The sequence below is a fragment of the Columba livia genome, chromosome 4 (genome assembly GCF_036013475.1).
Source record: "Columba livia isolate bColLiv1 breed racing homer chromosome 4, bColLiv1.pat.W.v2, whole genome shotgun sequence".
Classification (NCBI taxonomy): Eukaryota; Metazoa; Chordata; class Aves; order Columbiformes; family Columbidae; genus Columba; species Columba livia.
Window position 1 is genome coordinate 18,573,918 of NC_088605.1, and position 18,343 is coordinate 18,592,260.

At 36.4% G+C, this 18,343-nt stretch overlaps 1 protein-coding gene across 4 annotated transcripts in view; it reads right to left on the reverse strand.

Moving 5' to 3' along the window:
- KCNIP4 (potassium voltage-gated channel interacting protein 4) overlaps window positions 1–18,343 on the reverse strand; it is a 418,880-nt gene that overhangs the window by 367,876 nt on the left and 32,661 nt on the right. Inside the window, exons 1-2 of one of the 4 annotated variants that reach the window (XM_065060642.1) lie at window positions 6,678–6,925; window positions 5,754–5,902 (exon numbers count right to left, since the gene is read on the reverse strand). The exons of 2 other annotated variants lie outside the window; for them this stretch is intronic. In XM_065060642.1, the coding sequence (XP_064916714.1) occupies window positions 5,754–5,901 (148 nt within the window). In that variant the 5' untranslated portion in view covers window position 5,902; window positions 6,678–6,925. Of the gene's footprint in view, window positions 1–5,753; window positions 5,903–6,255; window positions 6,422–6,677; window positions 6,926–18,343 lie in introns of those variants that run through there. One more of the 4 variants, XM_065060641.1, reaches the window with a different exon arrangement.

Here is an 18,343-nt window from a genome sequence, read left to right on the forward strand (position 1 = left end):
TTATTCTAAGTTGTGAGAATCAATATTTTTCTAATTCCCCTGTTAATGACCTGAAATGTAACAAACATTCCTGCATAATACACCTTCCTGTTAATTTGTGGCATTAACTATTACTGCTACCCTGAAGACAGTATTGGAAGTCTTAGAGAGATTAGATCACTCCATGCTACAAATTCAAAAGAAGATTACATTCACCAGCAAGAGCCTCTAATTCCATTGGCATGACTTGTCTTTCAGAGTTAGCATTTGGCAAGAAGGGAATAAAGTACAAGGCTCCCCTTTTGCCAGGCCTCTTAATACAAACTCCTTGATCTGACCTTATAATGGGTGAATAGGCTATTGTGGAAAACAAACGAAAAAATATTAAATATAAGTTATTTTCCCTTACCATTTTTTTCTTTTCTTTCCACCGTGTTTTATTAGCATTTTTAACAATATTTTCGTATCTAGAAATTATGAACAACTACATCTCTCTTCTAATCCAGCAAATTATTTAGCTAAGAACAGAGTCCTATAGTGGTTTCAGGGAAAAAAAATCTGAAATGAAAAAGTTCATTACTTGCAACACTTTTACAAGTAAATCAAATACATCTACATTTCCCACCCAGTTCAGTGACTTGAAAAGACATTTACATGTAAAGTTTGCAATATTTGTTCAGAAGGTGAAATTTTTGTAATATAAAATGAAATATTTGCACAGTGAGCCAAAATGTATAAGGCACAACAAAACCTCAACTTATTAGATTTGAATAAGAAAACGGTGCTAATTCATAGCTCATTGTAGTTAAAGAAATACATAAAGCAATACTGAGAAATGCTAATTTTTAAAAAAAAGTTATTTAAAGACATACAGTGAATAAAGTTTAAATCTTGTAACTTTTCCTATGTTTGGCAGCTATCTTATGATTAACATGTGCACCAAGAGCAACATCACCAAACTGTAAAACATTTTGATAAATATTTCAAAAAAATAAAATGGGCTAAACATTGTACATTTTGAATTCCCAAGTAAACATCTCCTGTAGTTTTTACAAAATAAGGATTTTTGTATTGCTTAAAGCCATGAAATGTTCCATTTGAAAATGGATTTCTATGTTTGCTTTCACAGCAGAAAATCTCAGATATGTTAATCTCTTCAGTGGTGAATACATGTAGTAATAGGCCACAAAACTTGCTTATTGAGCACTCAGGAAATATTTCATATGGTCTAATTATTTACATATTCACCATTTAGAGCGGAGCAAAGAAGAGAATCTGACAAGGGACATGGTCCTTGGTCTTTCTCTTTCTCCCACCTCTCCTTCTCTTCCTCCATCTCTCTCTGTGTCTCCTTTTTCTTCTCTTAGAGGCTTTTGGACTCAAAATAGCAAAATCATATGAACTTCAGCTCTATAGGCACATAGGACAAATTTTTCATAGGGCCCATATGAAAGTCTATGAAGTTCTCTCATGGTGCAAATTTATAAATTCAACAGAAAACCAATATCGTTCAAAGCATCTGGGGGGGGAAAAATCCTAGGAAAACCACGTGCAGCAGTTCAACATAACACAAAATAAAAAATGACATATCTGACAGGCCATACAAATTCAATTACTGGACAAGTTAAGATCTGAACAGCACATCAACAATCCTTTAAGAGATGTCTGTGAAGAGCAGCTCCTGGAACAAGGGAATTACCTCGGGAGTATATGCTATCCTTGACACTGGATATCTGTTATTTATTGTTTTTTTCTCTCATTATTATCTATGCCATTTATTTAATATTCTTCCTATATGGAAGGGTGACTAGGACCAGGTAGATTTCAGTAACAATCACTCCACACATAAGCAAACAAAAAGAGGCTTTTGCTTCAGGTATAAAGTTAGGAAGCAACTCTTGTCTCCTAATTAGTAGCCATGAAAGTTTCTAATTAAGGCAGTTGAGAGCTTTGATATTGGAAAAGACATATAATTTAATCCCTGTATGTAACCCAGCTGTCATCAGTGTCTTGGCTTCAGATTGTCTTTGCCCCATCATTTCACTGCTCAGTCAGAAAGGGGCACAAGCAGGCACACAAGAATTAACACTGACAGACACATTGGAAGAGTGTTTCAGTCCAAACAACTCCTGTTCAATATTAATAAAGATTCTTGTTAATTTTGAACAACTGGGAGGAAAATTTCTTTTAGCGATCTGAGATGTGACTGGATTTCAAAGCACTGCACAACATATTTGCATAGGAGAAGAAAAGGCAATTGGACCACCAGGGACAAATTTTTATTCACAAAAAGTCCAGATTATAAATAAACAAAACAGTACTGACAATCTCCAGCAGGAATTTTCTAAGTCATCCAAGGCTCAAGAGCATATAAAGCACTCTAGAGAGAGCACAACACTTAACTAATTCTCAAATAACTTGGATTATTTTTCCTTAAATATTCTGTCAAATGTATTATTTGACAATAAAAAGTACACTTATTGATTGACAGCTTGGAGTTATTCCTGAATTATTTATAATTCAACTCATAAATACATGGTTTGAGGAAATGTAAACAATATTTAAAAGTTTATAAATAAACAGCTGATAATTTATGCTATTTTTAGCAGTATGTAATGCAAAGCCAACAGTACAATTCCTCCAAAATTTATCTTTGTGACAGACAACTTGTTGCCATCTTGCATTTTATAAAATCTGCAGCAGAATATATATTTGTGGCATGGAGTAATTGGGAAAGACTCATAACCGCCCTAGGTTAACAGAGTAGGTTGCCGATTGAGAAGATACTTCAGCGCTGCTCATTTTTGAAAGTGAAACCCTCCAGTATTTCAACACATGCCTTAACCGTGGGCCCAGAGCTCCCTGCAGTATGGAGCTCTCACTGATGTAAACTGGGCAGTAGTCAGAACCTGCTCCTCAAGCCCTGGTTGCTAGAGATCTGATCTCTGAAACTACTGTGGGAGGGAATTAGTCAAATTACTGAGCCTTAAGCATTGACTAAAATAGTGTCTTTAGTGTGGAATTGTTTCCTGTTGACAACTACTTATTTTTCTTTAAAAGACAATAAGCTTTTTTTTTATTATTATTTTCTTATTCTTCCTTTGGAGCAATCACTACTGCATTGAAGTCATGCCGTTTAAATACTGCATAGAAAAGTGTTGAGTGAAATTATCTTTCCAGTATTTATGTTTTAGTGTTCTCACTCTTATGAAAGATGTTGAAGTGGGAAGAGCAGGAAGATATCCCCATCGTCAGGACATCCTAAGATTTTATCATGCGAGCGAAGATTATTCATTCTGAAATAGAGTTAAATCATCTGAACATTGCAGTAAATCAAATATTTATTTGCCTGCTCTAAATTCATAAATGTAAATTGCCTCTGAAAGTATAATTAATTCTATAAATTTAAAACATGTTGACAAATTCAGTTTCGAGACAATACAAATAAACTAAAATATGGAAAACAAAAATGTTTCAGTTGTTTTTTTTTAAGCATTGAACTTCAAGCCTCAAGTGCCTAATGACTATTTTTATATCACTTTACTAGTGTAAGGTAGTTTAAGACAACCAATGCAGAATCTGATTTGCCTAAAGAGATACCTAAGGGGGAATGGGCCACCACAATATCATTTGCAAGCCCACCTTCATCCTGCCAATTGAAAACAGTAGATATTGACCAAGTATCTCAGAAGTCAGGTGTTCTGTAGCTCCCATGGCACTGTCATGGGTACTAGGAGGAAGGTTAAATTACAGGAGACCTCTGACTGACTCCAGAGAATGGAAGAGCATCTCCATGGCCAACGCTCCACTTGTTTACATGTATGAAACTTTACCTAGTGGCAGATCTAGAACTCAGTGGGATATGCCATATACAACATGTGTTACAGATGTCAGTAGGCTCTAGTACTGAAGTCCAAGGAAACCTGTTCAGCCAGTGGGGTCACCTCAGACAACAGAACAGTGCTGAAGAAAGTACCTCAGGACATCAGTCTTCTTGATTCTGATAAATATTTGGGGGGTCTTGTAAAGGCATTCCTATGGGAATATGCTTTCTATCGTTTGGTACTGGATAAAGCAAAATTAATAGCTTCGTGTTGAGTTACCTATGTGTCAGATGCTGATTTTTTCTTGGTTGGAGTAACCCACAGTAACTTCATTGAGCCTTATTTTACAGTGTTTCATATATCTGCTAATTCACTTTACCAAGACATTACTCATCTACTGTTTTAAGACCCTTTCCAGAGGTGCAAATGATTGGCCAGTTTAAGTGTACTGAAGAATCAGATTTATTAGCTTCAGTGCAAGTTGCATTAGATTCACACCTCATTTCTAGAAAGCTAATTCCTAAGGCCTACTGAGATTGCTGATAAATAACCCAATTTAAAAAAAAAAATCCAAAATTCCCATGAACAAAAGTATGACTGTATTGAAAAGGTTACAGCAAATTCATTTTCCCTTCATTAGCTCCAGTAACAATACAAAAAATAAATGAAAATGTAGAGAATTATAGGTACATACAGATACAGTAATCAGAAATCAAACATGTATTTAGCAAGACATAATATGTGTAGTGATTGTCAGACATTTGTTGGAAATATTAGCCTAAAGCTTTAAAAGTGAGTGACCACGAATAACTAAATGATTATGGTTAGATTAAAAGACATATCAAACACGTATTTAGTTGGATAATACAGGGATAACAGCAGCTTAAAAACAGAAGTACGTTGTCTTTAACCAGCTCATTCTTTCTAAATGCTGAAACTAAGCTACTGGAGCATATCCCTTAAAGTAAACATTTAAATAAAATATCAGTCAGGATATAGTGACTTAGCTTTTCATGATAAAACAATGAGCTTTTCATGATAAAACAATGTCATGCATTTTTTTTCATTCTGTTCAACATGAATTCCATATACTGAGGACCTGCTTTTTTCCTGTCATAAAATGTAGTCAAGGGGATGAAAAATGCTGCCAAAACACAAAAGGGTTGTTTGGGGCAGTGCTTTTTGGGTTTTGTTTTTGTTTTGTTTTGGTTTTTTTTTACATGATGTTGCAAAGTACAAAGATGATGCTTAAAATAGGAATCAGTGCTGAATACAATCCTTAACTGTGTTCCTGAGGAAAATAATGTGAAGCAGATTAACTATCACTTCAGGGTGGTTGCCATTTAATTTATTATTCATAAAAGAGTTAGACTTTCAATGAGTGAGATATTTCACAGCCAACTGCCAATTTAAAAAGAAGCACTTTTTTCAGTATTTATTAATAAATACAGTACATAGCATCATTATGTATAAAAGTGACAGGATGTTACCTTTCTCCATTTCCTCAAATACAAAGGAATTGATCATGTAATTTCCATGTAAATATACTCTGACAGTGATCAAAGGAGGTTTTACTCATCAAAACAGATTTTTGGGTTGGGCCTCGATAAACTAAAAAAATTAATTACTGCGATTTTATATTTATTAATCTATCTTCTGATCGATGGATTATTTTTTTCTGCAGACCTTTTGTGCAGACCATGTATTTTGATGTGCTGCTAAATTAATGCTCATGCAGTACAATTATTTATATCACATTATGATAAAGCACCTTCAATCAAGGCTGTACCATTTTTAATCTCTTTGCACAATAGACCAAAGACAGCAGAGACTTTTTGTACCTGTAACTTGGCTGATGCTAAATTCAGTGATACCACTCTATAAGAAAATTCAGAATTCTTTGAAAGGTAACAATTTCTCCCACACTAAAAATTTCAATAGGAAAAGTACCTTTAGAGCTCAAACTTTTCCAGGCAAAAATTCGCTTTATCAAGCAGCAATTCCTAAGCAATTTCTTGCAGTTTGCAGGCTTCTGATGATACTGTTGCAAATCTTCATTTTCTTCATGTGTTTTCTTCTCAGGGGCTAATACTTCCATCCTAAACAAAAACTTAACCTTTAGTTTTCCTGAAGGATATATACACAACTTAAATCTGTAGACTGGGGGTAAGGAAGATGGGGAGGGAAGGGAGGAGATGGACTCAGGATAAAGGGAAAAGCTTTAAGATCTCATTAACCATTATTGATAGCTCTTAGATTCTTAGTATTAAGTTAAATTAAATTATTCTATTTTTTTGTTTGTTTGTTTTAATTATTTATCTGGAACATTAATGTAGCTGTAAAAATAGAAACAGGAATCAGATTTTATCTGCTACTAAAAAAACTTTGATTTTACTTAAATTATATAAATTATATAACATCTTTAGATGGCAAATAAATATTTACCTCTTACCTTAGTCAGTTGTTTAGGTAAAGGAAATAATGTAATCCTCTATGCATCAACCTATTATCCTTCCTATCTTAGCCTGCCTTACATCAGTGTCATAGAGGAGAGCTGCATTCCTCTAGCTGCTATTGAAAGACAGCTGCTCTACCCAGAAAAGATGAATAGTTGGGTTTCTGTGCTGCCTTAATGCCACTGTCACTCAAATGCAGAAAAGCAGCTGAGCCACTTAAAGCCAGTTGTACACTTGGGGACCATTTCCCTATGCTATCTTCAGATACACGCAGGCAGACCAATAAATTTCTATACAATGTTATTTTTCTTGATAGACTGCCACTCTGAAGGAGCCGGGGGCCACTAGCAACAACCAGCACTGACTAGGACCTAACCAAAGCCATACTCTGGTGCCACACCCAAGAAAAGCCACCTACCCAGCACTCCACGACTTTTATGCCACGCCAAGGTCACGCAGGAGTCCTAAACAGCATCCCCAGCTGCTCTTCAGCAAGCTCCAGCGTGAGGTGCCGCGGAGATGACTGCTGCTGAGGACAGAACCAAACTGCAAGCCGCGGCAGCCCTTTGACAACCAGCCATCGACTGCACCAGGGGAGCGACTCTAATTACACACAATAACTGCACCCAGCCAGGAGCAGGACACCAAAGTGGCCCCTGTTTCACTCCCCTCCTTTTCCCTCACACTGTGCTCTCTCCCACAGGTTGACTATAACACCATTAAGCACAATTTAAGCTCCAAAGACAGAAAGTACGAAAGAGTCAAAGAGAAAAAAAAAGAAAAAATTGGCATCAGTCACAGTACACATCAGAGTTTGAGAAATGAAACTGGCTTTTCAATTGCAAACTTATTGCTTCCCAAAGAAAAAAAAGCATGATGTAACACACGATCTCACTGTGTGCATTCACATCAGGACTTTCCATTGATTATGCAAAACGATCAAGGAACAAGTTTCCCTTTTCTGAAATTTATTTTTTAAAGGATGGTAGAATGCCATGTTTTGTTGTGGGCTTTTTTGTTTTTTGTTTGTTTGTTTGTTTTTGGTTTGGTTTGGTTTGTTTTTTTTTAATCAGTCAGCTTCCCTTCTAACTGAATCAATCACAATGCCAGTTACATAAATTTGCAACTTTCATGTACGTGAAATTTCCTTAGTACATTTAAACTATGGTTTAGCTTGCTTTCTGCAAACTTTTACACAGAAACCCACATACTTACCTATAACAACTGGAGACGTCGGAGATCTATCAGCACAGACTAGGATGGAGTTTTTTAAGCACATTAATTCCACCTCTGGAAACAGAATATCAATCAGAAGTGAATTCTGGTCACAGCGGCAGAGAAGCCTGGGCCTTAACAAATTATTTTGAGGCAGCCAAAGGGGAGCACTTCCATTCAGATTCATATCTAATGATACATTTCTGGCTCATCATTACTTAGAACTCAACCAGGCTAGCACTGTTGGAAGAGTACTTGCTGGTCCTTTGACTCCCATGGTGTGACACAGCATTCTGGTCAGGGCTGTATTCCCATCACAATCTGCTACCAAAGTGAGCTAAATTTCAATCTAGTAAGAGAGTTTCTGAAAATTCTGAAACTTAGCAGAGAAACTTCTTCTCATTTAAGCATACTTCAATCTCTCTTATATCTTTCAAATGTACCATTCTGAGAATATATATTAATTTTACATTGGTGTAAAAAATTACATTACTGTGCTAAGAAATAAATTTTCACCCCTAAAGATTCAGTCTGGAATTCCAGGTGACTCCTGGAAGGGAATTTTGAGTTGCACAAGCAAAGCATGAATGTTAGTTGTTGAATAGAAATAATAGCTATTTTTAAAAGATAACACACTCGACTATTTCTACATTCTGTCTCCAAAAGAAACTAATGTACTCTAGAAATTTGAGTCCATTCCTCTGAAAACTGGAGGTTTGTTTCTGATTGGAGTCTGTGCAGTGTATCCACAGAAAACCATCCATCTTCCCTGATGGAACACATCTATATCACTCCTTTTCAGTGCAAAGAGAAAATCAAGACTATGCCCAGCAGCACTAGAATACAGCATCATGTAGTATAACTCCAAACAGCTAAAACTTGAGAGCATTGTTGAAGCAATTTAAGTTCAAGTTTTCTTGATATAAACCTTCAGAGGAACTGCCAGCCCATGTAAAGTTCAGCTACAAAATCCTCGATCCTCCAGCTTAAATGCTAGCGCTCACGACATTCTCTATCACACTGCTTAGAGAGCCAGTTCAAAGCTGCCTCATCTCAGAAATTCATCAGTCCAAAGGCAGTGTGAATGGGGAAGCAGACACAGCAGCTGAGACAAGCATCTGGGAAAATTATGCCATGATGTGATAGTAAATAGGAGTGCATACTGCCTAGACATGGAGCAACTGTACACATGCAGTGGGAGAGAGTCGCTGGATATGCCCCCATATTATCATTACCATTTGAATAAGGTCTTCAGGAGTGACAAGAATATGGAGGAGCTTTGAAGAGATGGGATACATACGAAAGCACAAATTTGATGACACTACTCAAGAGCATATGAAGAGGTAGAACCATTGCTGAAATCTTAAGGATTTGTGTATGTGCAGCTGAAAACTGTATCTTATTTGCCATGATGTAAAGCAGCTCACTTGAGGTTTAACTCTCGAAGGAATTATTATTTCTAAAAATGGTTCAGAAGATGTTATGGAGTTCAGATCACACTGTATTTATTTCCTTACTTCAAACCTTAATCAACTCCACAGCAATTTTCTTCTGTAACAGAAATATGCATGGACCAGATGTTCTTTATGGTGCTAATAATTATACTAGAATTTTATAGTAAGTTTAAAATAAACTTAAGCTGTAGACTAGTAAAGTTCAAGGCACTGTTGAATTTTTCCAAACAAATTATACTATACCTCTTATATACATAATACGTGATTTATAAAAGTAATTGACATCATTATTATGAAGCAATACACTTGATTTACTGCTTTCTCTTCCATGAGTCATTTGATCTGACTTTGAGAAAAGGAAACAGATAGTAGTGAATTCCACACCTACAAACCCCAGGACTGTAGAAAATTAATTACATGCAATACTGGATAAAAACTGGCAATGTTGTAAGTAACATGAGAAAAGTATCATGTGTGGAAAGGATTCCAATCCAGGCAGCACAGCATCCTTCCTTTCCCAGAATACATTAAATCACTAAATATTTTAGTCAAAATGAAAAAAGGGAGCCAAAGAGCACTCTGGGAGTACATTAACTATGGGTGATGAGTGAAAGGCTGAACCCTTCAGCGTGTTCAAATGAACAGCCTGTTTCTGACATTAATGCATGTTTTTTAGCGAGCACCTATGCGGGACTGGTATCTAGAAGTTATGGAAACTGAGCGACCTCAGGACCTGGGGATGTGGGAGATTTGAGGGATTTTCTTGAAATTAATGTGTGGATGGGTTTCTATTAGATGAGGATTTGTTGTTGAACTAGCCAGGCCCAAAGAAATGTCAAGGCCATCTGAAAACAGACATATCAGCAGTGAGACTCAGGCGCATGGACAGTTCATGAACATAGACAATATCCAATCAATTAATGCATAGTTGGAGTGTGGATGTGTGATCAGGAAATAACTGCATATATAAGGAGGCTTGTTTCTGTAATAAATTGGCTTTGCTTGAATTCACGTTGGATTGTGTGGAGTCCATGATAATTCGCCCTCGCAGGGGATGGAGAGCAACTGGAAACAAGTAGTGAAACAGGCAATAAATAAAATAAAACAGACCTTTCTACTAGTGGGAGTATCAACAACAAGACAAATGTGGAGAAATTATGGAATTCCTCTGGTCTGAGCTGTTACATGTTACTACAGAAGTAACTGGGGACATGCACTCCTCCTGAAAATGTGGCTCAAGTTAAGAAAGGCAACTTTCTACTGCAACAGTAACAGTGCATGCAAATGGCGACTGCCTAAAGAAAGCAGGCTTCCATTATGTCATATTCTCAGATTTCAGCTGTAATCAGTTACATCCAAAAATAAAGCTGGGTTTCTGTATAAAAAGTTGTTAATTTCCTATTGATGGTTAAATAATTGCTTTTATGAGTGATCTAAATCATGTCAGTTAAAAACTCTGGAGAGTCACAAGCTGATGAATCATGTAAGTGCTGTGTGATGCTACACAGCTCTAGACATTTTGAGGAATATTTATAGGAGCTACAAGGGAACATCTTTTAACTAGGTGTACATGAACATAGCTGCAATAACAGCATGTATGCAAGCTGTCTCTTAATATCGCTTGATCAAATTTGAATTTTGGGATGGAACTGAACTTTGTGTAAATTTATTGAAAACAGTATAATTCTTCACTTGATAATGAAATAGCAGTTGGAAAGACTAGAGGCATCACTATAGAGTGAGAAATGGCTCAGAAATATTCCAGATGAAGCAATCAAAACTGACATGACATTTCTATGGGTTTTTTTTAAGAATCTTTCCAGAACTATTTTGTTGCATTAGTTGATTAGCACAGCTATTTCAAGAACCTTCACTGATAACTCCACAGTTTTGCATGGTTCTTGAAGAAAGAAATTTTCTAATGTCAAACATGAAGCCGGGATAAACTAGTGATGTCTGCTGAAAACTTATGGCTGCTAGAAATTGCAGCTATAAGTAACTAATACTGAAAAACAGGGCAAGAATCCAGTCCTAGATGAATGTGTGGGTGACTGCTGACTTATTAAGGAATATTATAATGAGATGCTCCAGAGAAAAAGCAGTGTTTGGTTTGGTTTGGTTTTTCTCAGCAGAAGCAGTTTTTGACAGTATTTTATGATAACCGGTTTTGGCAGATGAAAGAAAGGATTTGTGAAGGGAAAGGAAAATTTCATTTTCTTTCTGTAAATTGAAAGCTGGAACAGAAAAAGATTGGAAGCAAAAATATATCAACTATATATTTACCTCAATTATACAATGCTCTCTAAGGTTTTGCTGTTGCATTAACTTGAGCTCCATTAACATCTTTTTATTAAGACCCTTTCAACATTTTTTTGAGTATTTATAGGCAAAAAAAATGGCAATTGGATAATACCAGCAATCAAAATCTTCCTGTAAACTTTAATATAAAGTAAAATTTTGGGTTCTGCTTTTGCCAAGAGAAAACAAACTGGCGAAACTTAATTTAACTTAACCATAGTGAAGGTTCAAGCAGTGCCAGCCACTCTAGAAAGTCTGTGGGAATAATTTGAAAATACCCCACAAGTATAGGGAGAATTGCTCTCATTGCTTTTTATCGCCTCAAAAAGGTCATCCTACTTGATATATAAAACATCTATAGGTCTTTCCTGTTCATGCATAGTGAATCTTTATATTATAAATGAGGATTAAAAAAAAAAAAAAAAAAGAAATAGGAATAGTGGGGCAGCACTGCCCTGGAATTCTTTTGGTTTATTTGGCTCTGGACACTTTGGTGGGACAGTGCAGGTTAATAACTGACTCCAGGTTGTATTCAGGCTGCCTGGATTAGAAGGAGAACATCTGTGTTCATACACATTATGTCACAGTGCTTGTGGGCAGGGCAGGTGACAGGAACGGAGTTTGACACCTTCAACAATTATTTAACTGCAGCAAGAACATTGAGCAACACAAGCGAGAGCAAGTGTTTGTGGGTGGGAATTTCAGAGAGCTCCTTCACCATGCCAGAGGAATTTCACATTGTAATGAGCACTCTTGGGGTTATAGCTATATTGGGATGAGGCCTCACTGGATGATTAAATAGCTGAACCAAAGGGAGAGAAAGGGTTTACCTCCTGTCAGATTACAGTGATAAGAGAGATGACAGTGATTCTGATATGGGCAGAAAGAATTTTAATGTTAATGGTAATTAAAACAAGCCTGCTTGCTCTATAGCAATTGTCTGGGGTGCACATGTATTCTACCCCAATTGGTTAAAGCAACAGGGGTGGTTAGATGTTAGTGATAATAAATATTTCTCAGTAAAGAGAAACAGTAGTGGTTTGTGGCTGCCAATAAACTTTCTTGTCAATATGTCAAAGACTTCATTCTCATAGGTACAGAGTAACCTTTCCTTTTCCAAAAATCACAGGAGAAAATTGGACTAACGAGAGGGGGTGGGGAAAGGATACACAAGTCCTAAGAATTTTTAGCTGTTTCCAAAAGGTTTCTTTTCATAGGTAGCATTACATTAGCAAATTTGAAGAATCACATGCCATTGCTGTGAAAGGCACTACATCAACGATCCTTAGAAAATATATTTTTTAAAACTCTTCAGTAGTATCAGATAGCTGAGAAGACTATCTCGGCTGGGTATTCCAAAACTGAAGAGGTCTGTCCTCTGCCACTGAGATGGACACTGGCAGTGGGAGGTCAGAGAGATGGCTCGTGCAAGGCAAACATGCCAAGCCTGTAATAAGCCGATCCATTTTATCTGTGAGGATGGCAATGTACCTGGAATTGTTGTCAAGGCTCATGAAGAATGAATGAGTGTATTGGACTGTTTGACTTCCTAAACAAAGACTTTTTATCTCATAGTCACAGGATGAATATACCAAAGTCTTACATGTCTCCAAAGAAATCAGTGTGGGTTTGTACATTTGCATATCATCAAGCTTTTACAAGAAAAAGACATTTAAAAAGTCTGAAAATTCAAACAGATTAGAATGAAGGCTGATGAGAATAGTTATGGTAGCTTTGTATACAAATTATGGTATGGCTTTGTGTATAATTTGTTAGAAATATGAATAGGTCAAGTTGCTACTTCAGAATTAACAGAATGTGAGGCCAGTCCTAAACAGTGTGTAAAATCATGTTGTCTGTACCAAAAGTAGTGTCACAAGTGTGTGACTTTGAGGAACATGAATAAAAAGTAGAGGAAAATAAAATATGTAGATTATTTGATTCACTTCTATAAACATATGGACATGCCAACAAATTCTGAAGAGAAAGTCCAGCTAGAATTCACTGTTGCAAAGTATGTGCTCTTGGTTTAAATATTTATTTTTACAAGTAACCTTATTTATCAGTAACAGTATTAATTACCTTCTGTACCTATAGGTATCAGAAAGTTGTAAACAATGTTCTGTATAATAAAAGTGCATGCGTTTGGCTTCAAAACAGTGAGAGGTATTGTTAGCATTTAGCCCCGGGCAGCAGCAAAAACATTAAAGAGCCACTCTCTCTTGCCTTTCCTTCCCTGGGGGAAGGAAGGGAAAAGGAGAAAAGGCTCATAGGTTGAAATAGAAACAGATTTAACAGAATAATAATAAAAGAAGAGCAGTGCAGAGCAACACTCAGCCACTAGAACACAGACTCCCAGCAACGAAGGCCAAGGAGCGGACACTGTGTGCACAGCGAGTCCAGGACAACACAGAGATCAGAACGGGCATTAGAAGCGGGAATAGGAGTGGGAACCCTCCTGGATAGCAGCCGACGAGGAAAGAGGGCAGTCCCCAGCATCTCCCCGCTGACATATAGAGCATGATGTTCAAGGTATGGAATACTCCTGTTGGCCAGCTTGGGTCAGCTCTCCTGGATCCGCTCCTCCCTGGTAGCACCTTGCAACTGCGGCTAAGCAGCTGGAAAGTCCTTGGCAACAGCCAAGACATAAAGGTATTCTTACATTCTTTTCATATCAAATCCCAAACACTGGAAAGCTACTTGGAGAAAACAGTAAATTTACCCCAGGGTGAAAAGTTTCTAATGTCACGAGGAACATTAACTCCATTTCAGTCAACCCAGCACAGGTATTATTTTTTAAACTGATCTTGAGTTTTTATATGGATTGGATCCATAATATCAGAGCTCCATTTGAGACGATGACTGCCACTTTCAAAAGTGCTACATTTTCCTTTTTCTCGGGCTCCTGATTAGCCCAATACTTGTCAAAATATGCCTACAAGCTATCTGGAATTTCATTTATTTGTTGATCTTTATCATTTACACATAATTTATAACTAAAGAACCATGGAACAAATTGTCCATCCTCATTTTGTGGCATGGAGATTCCAAAATGAAACATGAATAAATCTGGCCAGGACATGTAATCCATTTTTCCTCCATACTTAAATATCACTCAGTACAGAACAGAGAAAAGGTGTTCAGTTCCCACATATCTATTTAATTCATTTTTTATAATGCCACAGAACCTAAGAACATATCCAGTAAACCTCACAGGGACAGTGACTTATTTATGAACATCTAAGTAATCAAACACATTTTAAACTAGCTCGCCAGGCTTTCACAGACAAATTAAATATAAGAGAAATGAACCACCTTTTTAGCACAACTGAAGGTTCCTTTCCTGTCTGCTGAATGTTACATCCTTCAGCCACCAGTGAATAACATTGAGTGGTAGCACAGCACCGGTAACAAGACAGGACAGAAACCTCCAGCTCCTACCCAAAACCACTGCTTACCAAAGAGGCTGCTGCAGATGGGGCAGCACTAACAAATGAAGCTAATTGAACAAAATGACAAAACATTCCCATGAACCCTTCTTGTTTTTATAAACAATTTAATATTGGTATTATTATTTCTAAGGCATGGCCTTTGTCACCCAAGGTATTTTCAGGAAAAAAACAGCTTAGAACAAGAGAATGCTATCCTAAACCATCTACAAAATGGATTCGTAACTGCTACAAAGCAATCATCATTGTTGTCTTTTACTCAAGAACAGGAACAAAATCTGAATTATTTCAGATGCTATAATGTCATGTTGATAAATACAGTCCTTTAAATTGTTAAAAAAAGAGAAGTACCAAAAAAAAAGGGGGGGGAAGGAATTTGGTGCAGGTGAGCAATTAATTGAGTAGCTGAAACCAGAAGCTTCTAAAAATTTGACCATGAGAAGTGTTTTGTCCATAATACGGTCACTGAAGAAGGAGCTCGAGGAGATAGAGGAATGCTACAGCACAATGCGTTTGGGAAAGGAAGTAAAACAGGTCTCACATTTCATTTTGGTTTCAAATAGAATTGATTATGAACCAGTTTTATTATTTCATATTTCAGTAGAACATAACTCATTCATTTCCCCAAAAAGTACAGACATATCCGATTTACCAGGGATGTCCATATTGCTGGGAAACAGTGCACATCAATCAGCGTGAACACATTTGTCACTTGGATCCCTGATGAAGTATCAGCTAAACTCTTAAATTATCTTCCAAATTTTGGAAAAAACAATACAGATTGGATACAAACTTGCATTTTTAGGCTGCTATATAATGCTGCACTAAATAAAATCATATTGAAAATTATCGTCTCATTAAACTTCATGCTCATTGTCTTATGCTCAGCAAAATAATGATAAACATCTAAAGGACAATGGAATAGGAGATAAAAACAATAAAGAGATTTTCAGCCAGACTTTAAAGTTGTGTGCTTATTTGGATACACATGCAAAATGAGCAAAGTTATGAAGTAGATGAAATAAAAGTAGTAGATATTTCTGAATTTTAATACAGGCTTTCATATGTTGTTATAAAATTTTACTCTTATGAAACTGCTCTCAAATAATTTACATTTTCCCAGACATAAACAGCCTCAAAGACTGAACAGAGATTGAGAGAATATAAATTCAGAATATAATCAACTGCACTATATTACAGACATATATGCATCAAGGCTTGATTCTGTGATATGCTGAGTAATTCCATCTCATACTGTGGAAAACAGTAGGATGCAATGCTCAGCATTTTGCAAGATCAGGCTCAGGTGATTATCATACACTGACAAATTATCATTTGCATCTATTTAAGCTTTTTGCATCTATGATTTCTTTCTTAATGGTCCCAAAGTGAGATTAAAAAGTATAGCAAGTGGAAATTCATATCGTGGTCAGCTGGGAGGAACTCAGGAGGCAGAAATAAGGCTGGCAAGCAAAAGAAGTTGTTTATATTTAAAAAGGTAGTAGGAGGAGCCTTTTTGCACAGCTTTGGAGTGACTGCATTTTACATATGGTATTTAATCACATTACTCTTTAGAAAGATCAATTAATAAATGACATGGCTTTTGCTGCCTCATGCAACTAACTTTACCAGAACTATTGGACTTGTTAACAGGTAAAAAGTTAAAACTGTGTCTTCAGAGACGAATAGCCTTCTATGTTTCTAGGGCTGTTCAGCAGTATTTAGTCTTTACTAAATTAGACAACGTGCACAGCAGTCAAAAATAGTTGCATGTGCCATGGATATTAATAGTTCAAGTTGTTTATAAATAGCCAGAGGGTGAGCTGATCGATACTTGAAATTTAGGTTCAAGCTGAATCAGCTGTAGGCTGAATGACCCCACCACTAATCACTTTGGCCACCCATACAATTTAAAATGCTTACTTTACAAAGATTTAGTGTTTGTTGTGAATATGTCTGACAGAAACGGGAACAGAAATCCCCTGTTTCGTCACAGAACAGGGAAAGCACAAGCACTGTACGAGAGTAATACCCTTAGTCTTCCACTGGAACAGCTACATCTAATGAGAATGTTTTTTCATCCTTCTAAATTCTTGGCCTAATTGAAGAGACTAATAGGATAGGTAGTTAGTAAAACTGATAGTTGTGTTGTCTTTTGTAGCTGCAGTTTCTCAGAGAAAATGAACTGAAACAACAGAAAATGAGTTACCAAACATTTAACAACTAAAGGTTCATCTTTAGAAGACACAGCTTTCCTCAGTAATTATCATGAAGAATATCAGCAACTATTTAATACTATTGTCTAGCTATTGATTTTCTGTAATAGCCTAATGATCCTTATGTAGTACTAAAAGTGTGGATAAAAGAGTGCCATAGGAGTTAGGAGCTTCTCATCAATTTATTAATTCCTATCTCAGATTAAAATACACATAAGAATAATTATCTTGAAACTCAAGTACAAAAACACTGTCTTGTACACTTATGTAAGTGTATACTTATGCACTTATATAATTGCACTTATACACTTGCATAAGACTGTTTTTTCATACTTCTGTCCACCTAAAATTCCCTCTAGAGTATAGTGTAACCCACGTATACAGCATAGACTATCTACAGTTGCCAACATTTTCCAGAATTCACACAACGGGAACACCTGGGAGTCTTTTCTTCCTCAAAATTATCCTAAAATATTAAAACAGAACTTTTCATTACAGAAAGAACTTTATCAGCATGGGCCTTAATCTAGTGATAGATTTACATAAGATCATGTAAGAGAAAAGCTGATTATAGTATTACTTGTGGGGGAAAACAGCTTTTTAAAGGGGTTTACTAGGCCAGCACTACTTAAAAATGAAAGTTTGCAATTTGCAGATATTCAAGGTGTGGTTTTATGTTTGATTATGTACTGTCAACGTATGCTAAAAGCGTGTCCAGCTAGAGCGGTGACAGGGTATTTATAGCGTTACTGTGAAATTCTCAAAGCAACCAGTGATATAAGGTACTCAGAAACCACACAAATTCCATCAACAGCGTGCCTTATTCTAACACTTCACATCAACAGTAAACGCTCTGCGATCTTATCACTATTCCACTGCTACCTTCCAGAAAATCAAAGATGTCACTTTCTAGTGAACTATAATAGTAAGCTCTCAGAAATCTCCATATTCTCCTGCTACCGCACAACAGCACTTCAGGGAAGAAACATAAAGCCGTAATTTAGTAGCTCTCACACTTTTGCAGTCCAGTTACATCATTTGGAAGATGAACTTGAGAGACAAAAGTTTCATCTTTGTCCATATTTATTAAATGAGATCCATTATTTCTCACTGTTAATGAATAAGAATAATCATTTCTCAGTTTCCTCTTTGGGCATATACACACATAAAGAATCATTTTCTTTCAAAAAGTGAGGCTGGAGCTAGATTGTGCTAGCAATGCATGGAAAATAATGTAAACTTGTATGTATTTTTATAGTGCTTATGAAAGGCCGCATATCTGGAGACTGTTCATCTTCGATGATCTTTAGATTTAGAAACTGCACATTTTGACAGCTGAACAACAAACTATTAGTTTGTTATGAACCCAGGGAGCCTGAAAAGATATCAGCGAATTCTTACTTGTCTTAGATATGGGTATTTTTATGTCTCTTCCACATCAAGCTACATAAA